This window comes from Physeter macrocephalus, chromosome 19, assembly GCF_002837175.3.
Source record: "Physeter macrocephalus isolate SW-GA chromosome 19, ASM283717v5, whole genome shotgun sequence".
NCBI classification, from domain to species: domain Eukaryota; kingdom Metazoa; phylum Chordata; class Mammalia; order Artiodactyla; family Physeteridae; genus Physeter; species Physeter macrocephalus.
The window spans coordinates 61,436,816-61,445,516 of NC_041232.1; the positions used below are offsets into that span (position 1 = coordinate 61,436,816).

The 8,701-nt window shown below is 42.2% G+C and overlaps 1 protein-coding gene across 1 annotated transcript in view; it reads right to left on the reverse strand.

The window, feature by feature from the left end:
- IER3IP1 (immediate early response 3 interacting protein 1) overlaps window positions 1-5,247 on the reverse strand; it is a 30,532-nt gene extending 25,285 nt beyond the window's left edge. Inside the window, exon 1 of the mRNA XM_024132260.2 lies at window positions 5,071-5,247. Coding sequence (XP_023988028.1) covers window positions 5,071-5,161 — 91 coding nt within the window. The 5' untranslated portion in view covers window positions 5,162-5,247. The remainder of the gene's footprint in view (window positions 1-5,070) is intronic.
- Between the last annotated feature and the right edge of the window lie 3,454 nt (window positions 5,248-8,701).

Here is an 8,701-nt window from a genome sequence, read left to right on the forward strand (position 1 = left end):
AGGGAGATCAGCTAGGTGGTTTGTGACCACCTGGAGGGGTGGGATAGGGAGGGTGGGAGGGAGGGAGACACAAGAGGGAAGAGATATGGGCACATATGTATATGTATAACTGATTCACTTTGTTGTAAAGCAGAAACTAAGACACCATTGTAAAGCAATTATACTCCAATAAAGATGTTAAAAAAAAAGAAAATGTGGTGTACATATATAATGAAATATTATTCAGCCATAAACAAGGAAAACCTGCCATATGCGACAACACAGATGGACCTTGAGGACATTATGCTAAGTGAAACAACTCAGAGGAAGACAAGTACTTTATTATCTCACTTATACATGGGATCTAAAACCATCAAACTCACAGAAAGAGAGAGTAGTATGGTGGTTGCCAGGAGTGGAGTGGTAGGGGAAATGGGGAGATGTTGGTCAAAAGGCACTAATTTTCAGTTATTAGATGAATAAGCTCTGGGGATCTACTGTACACCATGGTGATCCAACACTGTTTACTTGAAAGTTGCTCTGAGAGTAAATCTTAAACGTTCTCACCAAAACAACATTAACAACAAAATGATAATTATGTGAGGTGAAGGATATGCTAACCAACCTTACTGTGGTAAGCATCTTGCAATATATGTGTGTATCAAATCATCACATGTACATCTTAAACTTAGACAATGTTATTTGTCAATTAGATCTCAAAGCTGGGGGAAAAAAGAATGATGTCTCACATTTATAAACGGTTATATAGATACCCGCTTAATAGCCTCAGTTCTGCCTCCTGGCCTGCAAAAGCCTACTATTTTTAATATGGCCCTTTCAGAAAAAGTTTGTTTTCTTCTAGCTTTGTTTTACCTTTCTCATTTAGATCTACAATGCTCTTGCAATTGGCTTATGTGTTTAGCCTGAGGCAGAGGGTCATGATTCACTTATTTCTTTTTGAATATCCAGTTAACCTAGAATCATTTATTGAAGGACCATCCTTTCTATCACACTCTACTGTTAACTTTATTATAAATTAAGTGTCCATATAAATATGTGTCTGTATTTGGATTCTCCACTCTGCTCCACTGTTCTATTGTCCAACAACCTTTTAGTAAATTTCTTTCTGTTTAATCAGGCAGAGTCAGCTTCTATTGCTTGCAACCAAGAACCCTGACAGGAATGAGTCATCTCAGGACTCAATCCTTGAACCTCTTCTCCTTCTGAGAAATAGCCTTCATTCCAATCGTTTCAAATTACCAGCCAACACCAAAAATCCCCATGTGTAAATCCTTCCCAGACCTCCTCCCTTCTGGGCACCAGACCTGTATATGCATATGCCTACATGATATCTCTACTCTGAAGTCTTAAAGGTACCTAAAAATAGGCTAATTCCTATTCCTATTCCAGGAATTAGCTTTAAATGCTATTTCCTTAGGAACTGATGCTGTTCTGATTCAACCAGGAGGTTATATTCCCATGGTTCTCACCCAGTTCTCTTCCTTCAAAGCATTTATCCTAGACTCAAGTATTTGTATAATTATTTATCTGTTCTACCATTAGACTCTAAGGTATGAGAACAAAGATACTGTGTTATGCTCACTGCTACATCTTTTCCACCTAGCTCACAGTGACTGGCCTATTTGTTGTAAGGAACGAAGAAAAACTTCCTGCCGCCAAATCTGGGAACCTCCTCCTTCTCCAGCTAATCCTTCCTCCTTTTTCAATGAAGAAAGTTATCCCACCTCCCACTTAATGCCATCTCCTCCATCTGTGCCTTAGGACCCATCCCTATCCACCTTCTCAGAATCCTTGAGTTATCAATTACCTCATTTCTCTCCTGTACCTTTTATTTTTCTCTCATTACTAGATCTTTTCCCCTAGCAATTCCTTTTCTAACCTTTAATTATGAAAGTTTTAAAACATACCTATCACTCAGATTTAATAATTATTGATTTTTTGCCTACGTGCTTCATCTTTTTTTCTGCTTGATTACTTTAGAAATAAATTACTGGTACTGAAATATTTCAGTATGCATTTTTATCACACTAACAAGATGTACAGGGATTCCTTAATATCCTCTAGTATCTACTCCATACTCAAATTTCTTCAAATGTTCAAAAAAATGTTTTTTACAGTTGATATGTTTGAACTAGAATTCAATCAAGGTCCACATGCTGCACATGAATATCTCCCTACATCTCTCTCTCTCTCTTTTTGTCTTTTTTATATTTTGTATATTTGCCTCAGTGGTCACTTCCTCCCCACTTATTTCATGGCACTGACTTAATGAAGAGACCTGACTAGTTCTCATTGTCGCTGCTGAGACCTAAAAAAAAAAAACAATCATAAAACATATCCCTGCATCCCCTTCCAGCTACCATTTCATTTCCTCCAACTCAGTGATACATTTGGATAATTGTGCTGTCTCCATTCTGTGACTTTCCACTCGCTCCTCCCCATTCCAATGTGGATTTTACCCACTGTTGTAACTGCTCTTACAGAATCACCAATGACCTCTACTATCCTGAATCCTCAGGACACTTTTCAGTCCTTATCTTGCTTGGCTTCTCAGAACATTCCACTGTTGTATTCTCTCTCCTGCTTCCAACACTCCTTGGCCTCTGTGAAACCCCACTGTCTAGATTTCCCCATCTCTCTGTTCTGCTCACTCATCAATTTCTCCTGTCAGCTCTTCTATCATTACCTGAACATTAAATACTGGAAGAGATTTTAGGACTGTCCTGGTCAACAATTCTCCTTTGTACTCTATTCCTTCCCTGAACAATTTCATCTCTTCACATGGCTTAATTTATCATCTGTGGTTGACAAACTCAAATCTCAGTCTCCACTCTGGCTCTTGCTTCTGGTCTATGGACTTAAGTCCAACTGACTATTCCATATCTCCACTCGCGTATCTCACAGAAATCTCAATCTCAGCATGTGCGAAACTTCTTTCTTTATCTCTTCACCTTGTTACCTGCACCACCCCCCACAATTTTCCACCAGTGCCAACTCAGTTAAGCTACTACCCTTCACTCCGTTGCTTAAACCAGAAAACCAAGAGAGATCTTTGACTTTTTCTTCTCTCCTCATTCCCAATGTCCAAACAGTAAATATCTTTACTGTTACTCGTTTAAAATATCTTCTGATTTGTACTAGTTTCCTAGGGCTATTATATCAAAGTGCCACAAACTATGTGGCTTAACACAATGAAAGTTTATTTTTTCACAGTTCTGGAGGCCAGAAGTCCAAAACCAAGGTGTTGGCAGAGTTGGTTCCTTTTCGGGGCTCTTGGGATAATGTCGTCTATGCCTCTCTCCTAGCTTCTGGTAGTTACTGGCAATCCTTGGCATTCTCTGGATTGCAGCTGCACCACTCGTCTCTGCCTCTGTTGTCACATGGCCTTCTTCCCCCTGTGTCTGTGTGTCTCTGTATCTCTCTCTCCCCATAGGGACACCTCATTGGACTTAGGGTCCATCCTTTTCCAGCGTGACCTCAACTTAATTTCACCTGCAAAGACGTTATTTCCAAAAAAGGAAACAAGGGTTAGGACTTTAATATATCTTTTAGGGGCATACAATTCAACCCACAATGTGATTCCTTCTACTTTTCTGGATAGCATAGCGGTGAAGAGATGAACTTGAGTCAGACTGCCTGAAATGAACCCTAACTCTGCTGCTCTCTAGCTGTGTGATCTTAGGAAAGCTACCAACTCTTTTGTGTTTCTGGTCCCCATCTGTAAAGCAGGAATTAAAACAGTATTTGTCTCATAGGGTTGTTGTGAGGGTTACACAAGTTAATATGTAGAGAGCACTTGATACAGATCCTGGCACATAGTAAGTGTTAAGTGTTAGGTATCATTATTGTTATTATACCCATTCAACTTATATTATACCCACCATCTCTACTTGCCTTATTTGGAATGGTGCTTTCTACATCCACTCTTCTACACTTCTAATCTGTTCTCCACACAGTGACCAGCAAATAACACAAATCAAGTCATGTCACTGCCCTGCTTACGACCTTTCCACACCAATTTTCACACCAGCTCTTACTCATCACCTCCCGACCCTTCGCCTAGTTAATGTTTACTGACTTATCTGATTTCGGGTTAGACACACTTCCTCCAAACTTTCAAAGATTCACAAGTTAGTATATCCCAGCACTTCTCTTTCATAACGTTCTGCATACTTGTTATTGGTGCTTGTTCCGTTTTTTATTTAGATTAACTTTCATTAGGAGGGCAGGGCAACTGTTTTAACCTCAGTTTCGCCTGGCACATAATTTGTGGTCAGTAAATCTCTCCTGAAGGAATAAATGAAACCAATAAAACTTGCTCATGGGTTTGAGTTTCAGTGATCTACACAGACACATTTGGTACGCTGTGACAAATGATGCACATCACGCAGTATCCTGCCTTAATTGTGCCTCATGCAGAAAAAAGCAGTCTGCCCAGGTGGCATGGAGGTCGCTGGATTGTGAGATCCCGGTAGGCATAACTTCTGTCTTCTCTGTATTCTCAGATTCTAGCCTGGCACATCCCAGGCACCCAATAAACTGCTGAATAAACTTTTCTTGGAACATGGATGACTGTATGTCGTGATAACCCCAACACGTCCCCTTTCCTCTTATCCCCAAAGCCCAGGAACCCCTATGACCTTCCATCAGTTCATTCTTCTGATTACCTACGCTCCAAAATGAGCCACGCCCCTCCCCCTTTCACTGAAAACTCACACCCCGGGTTTTTGACAATTAAAAGCGGTCACAGAGAGGGCTACTAAATTCCTAACCTAAACTGGACGCAGGCAGGGGCGTTCCCTGGCTCATTCCCGCCTCCCCCGATCCCGACACCCGGGGTCCGACACACAGTGGGCGTCTGTTGAACAATCTTCACCCCACTGAACAATCTTCACTCCACTGGTGAGACGAAAGTGGCTCGGCTTCCCCACCCGAGGAAGGGCCCCAAGAGGCGAGCCCTCGGCCGCCCGTCTGTCCCGGCCCAAATGGTCCACTCACGCGGCCCGACTCGGGTCCGAGCCCCCGGAGCTCGCTGCCGCCCCCTCGGCCCGCCCCCGCGGCCCCACTCACTGTTCTTGAGGAATCGCTCCTCGTGCAGCACGGCGATGGCATTGACGCAGAGGAGGGCCGCCTGCAGCAGCGAGTACAGCGTAAAGGCCATGGCCACCCGCCCCGAGGCCCAGCTGATCCCCTTCCCTCCGCGGCAGGGGACGTGGCGCCGCCACTGCCGGCGCTTCCTACGGCAGCTGACGAGGCCCAAAACGCGTTCTGCGAAGCTCCGGTCCCGTTTGGCTAAGCCCCGCCCCACGCTCACATCAGCAAGGCCTGTAGAGCTGCGCTGTCCAATGCAGCAGCCAGAAGTACTGAACCCTTGAATTGTGGCTGGCCCAAACTGAGGTGTTGTAAATGTAAAATCCATAGGACGAAAACAAGAACGTAAAATCTCCCAATAATTTTAAAATGTTGATTACAAGTTGAAATATTTTGAATATATTAGGTAAATAAAATAATTACTAACCATTTTTACTGTTTATTTCCGTATACTTTTTTAAAACTGTGGCTATGAGGTTATTGATAATGGCATGTGAGTCTTGTCCAATACTTCTATTGGACAGCGCTGCATTAGGTGCTCCTAAGAGCTGTATGAGATGTTAATAAGTAATTCCTATTTTACAGATGGAAAAAAGGAAGGCTTTGGCAAATAAAGTTTTTTAAAAAGTTAAACTAAAAATAACATTTGTTGGGCTGTACCCCACAGGCCTGTAAGGCTGTAGTTGCCCAGGTTCAAGACCAAAGGAAGAGCCCGGAGTCAGCAACAGAGACATGATTTAATGGATGGCGGGTGGGGGGGGGGGCGGGGGGGAGGATCTGCATGTCGGAAGCAAGTTTCTGGAGCGACACCCCATGGCAGGCAGGACATGGTGGCAGTTTTTGCTCTGGGGGTGGTGGGGGAGTGTGAAGATTACCAGTTATAGGGGGGCAGTGAGGCACAGTCACTAGCTGGGGTGGGGACGAGTATGTAGGAAGATCAAGGTCAGTCATGTGAGCAGGGTATAGGTGAAGCAGGCACTGGTCAAGTAGGGGATGTACAGAGAGCAAGAGAACAGCCATCTTGGGTGGCCTGACCATACAACATGTCTTAAAATTACTCAGTGAGAAACATTCTCTCCTTGATCAAACTCTAGCAGGCCCTCTGAGCCCTCATCTCGACTATACCTCAAACTTGGCCTGTAAAAACTACATATTCCCAACACAAATGATTTCATCCACTCCCCTACCCCCATGTTAAAAGACTTTAACATAGTTTCTAACAGCTCAAGTCATCCCTAGGATGATCCTAGACCCCCTTAAAGTGCCTGCCTATAAAGCTCAAGGCTCCCCAAAGAATTTACTGTTTGTTCTACCCAACACCTGAAAATAGGCCCCTGACCATCCTTTCTTAGAGCATTTATTAAAATGGATTTACAATTATAAATCTTTCCTCTATCCCTTTGAGATATATATGTAGCTCCTACAGTTCAAGGGTGTCTTTCTCAAGGACCTGAAAGCCATTCCTTTAAAATGTAATCACCAGGAAGGGTAGGGCCTCTGTCTCCCAGTCTCTGTATGAAGGAAGAATCCTAATTTTGATAACTGCAGCTAATAGACACAGCTGGCCTAATCAGCATTTACACTGACCACCCCTTGGTAATTTTCCCGCTTCCCTGACTCTACTGAGCCCCTGCTCACCTCCCTTTCTACTCCCTCATTCTCCCTTTAAAATGTCCAGTCACTTCTGTACAAATCGAAATTGCAAGAGTATATTACTGATTAAAATCTGTCTTACCACTCTGATGTCCAGTTTTATTTATCTTTGACAGCAGCAGTAAGAGGCTGAGCCCAATTATGTTAAATTTTAGATATTTTTTGAGAGCAAATATACAAAGTAATCATCTCCTGAACTTCTCAGTTTCCCCTAAAAAAAAGGGAAAAGCAGCACATTAGACCCAGAAAGGACTTTGGAAGCCTGTATGTTGCAGCTGCTGGAAGAGACACTAGCCAAAAAAAAGAATAATTAGTTAAACTCCCAAGAAGAAATTAAGCTTAAATAGGCCAACTAGTTAGTGCCTACAGGGAAGAAGAGATGTATCGCTTCCCACAAATATACATAAACACTATCTCCAAAATTGGCCCTAAGTGCAAATCAGGTAGGGAGAAACACAGGAAGACAAAGTAAAGGGAGTAAAAGAAACAACAGGATGCCAACAAATCCTCCGGTTTTTCAAGGCCCACAAAAACCTAGATACTAAAGACAAAGAAGGAAGGTTGTTCTTGTAAGTGGACAGTGACCATTCCAGGATTTCTACACTGGGCTGGGTGGCAGGAGGGTGTACCTGGATGCCTTGTCTGGAAGCTTTGGTTGACCAGTGACTTACAGTTTTTACTAGATTTATGCTTACTGAAGAGGGGATAAAGAGGGATGACTGGAGATTATGGGGACGGATGGAGTGGAGGTGAGAGAAAAGCATCCCATAGTCACCCCTTTCTGTCACCAGCCACCGGGTTACAACTCATATGATCTGATTCTTTTATTGTCAAAAGAATCAGGTTAACCTCTGTGGGCCTCTGTTACATCATCTATAAAATTAGGCAATTATGATCTCTAGGGCTCCTGCAGCCCCCAAAATCTCTAGATCTAGCAAAAGCAGCTTAAAGTATAAATAGTGTACAAGTACTTGTACCATGTTACCTGATTCATTACTTTTCAAAAATCCAGACTTGTAGCCTAAGCTAGTAACAGCAGATTATATCTTTAAAAAGAATTGTTCCTCTGATCTCTGTACTTCCAAAAAATTCAAATTCTAGAATTTGAAAATGTATTTATAAAATAGTTGTCTCAGTTAAAAAAAATCCATCCCCAAACAAAGAACTGGGTAATGCATAAAATATTCTGCATATTCGTGGCTTGAAAAAAATTACTGGCTATGGCCTATTTAAAATTAGAGCTTGCTACTTGGTGCTGAGCTTCTAATGTCTGTATGATACGTTTTCATGCATCCATGTTAGATATCCTATCAGACAATTCTACTGAGGATGAGACTTTCTCCAGTTTTAGACACAAATGTCTCCTTATCATTTTCTTCTTCAAGTTTTGTTTTGCTTTTTTTCTCTTCAGACTGTTAGATGGCACAAGTTGGCACCCTGGACCATCTTGCTTCAGTCTTTCTTTGTAACTAGTAATATAGAGTCCATGTTTTTATTCTGTTGACAGGAATCAAAGAATGGATGCCTTCAATGAAGTTCCTTTTGGAAAGGGGGAGCAATGGTTAAGATTACGTCTAGGGTAATACATTTGGCCACTGATTAAATGTGGGGGACAGGGTAGATACAGAATTCAAGCTTATCTTTTAAAGTTAAGATGGCTCAAGATGGAGTCAGTCCTTGGACTTGTGAGAGACTGCAATAATGAACTCTATTTTTTACCCTTTCCTGTATCAATGCCTTTGCCTTCCCATTTTGCTGGTCCTTGACTTTGAGTTCAACTATGTGACTTGCTTTGGCCAATAGAATGAGGCAGAAGTAATGCTGTGCCAGCTCTAACCCTAGACCTAAAAAGGCCTTATATATTTCTCCTTTCCTTCTTGTGCTTCTGACATTGCCATGAAAAAAAAAAACAACAACAAAACCTAGTCCACTAGTTCTAGGAGAAGGATGAGAGCCA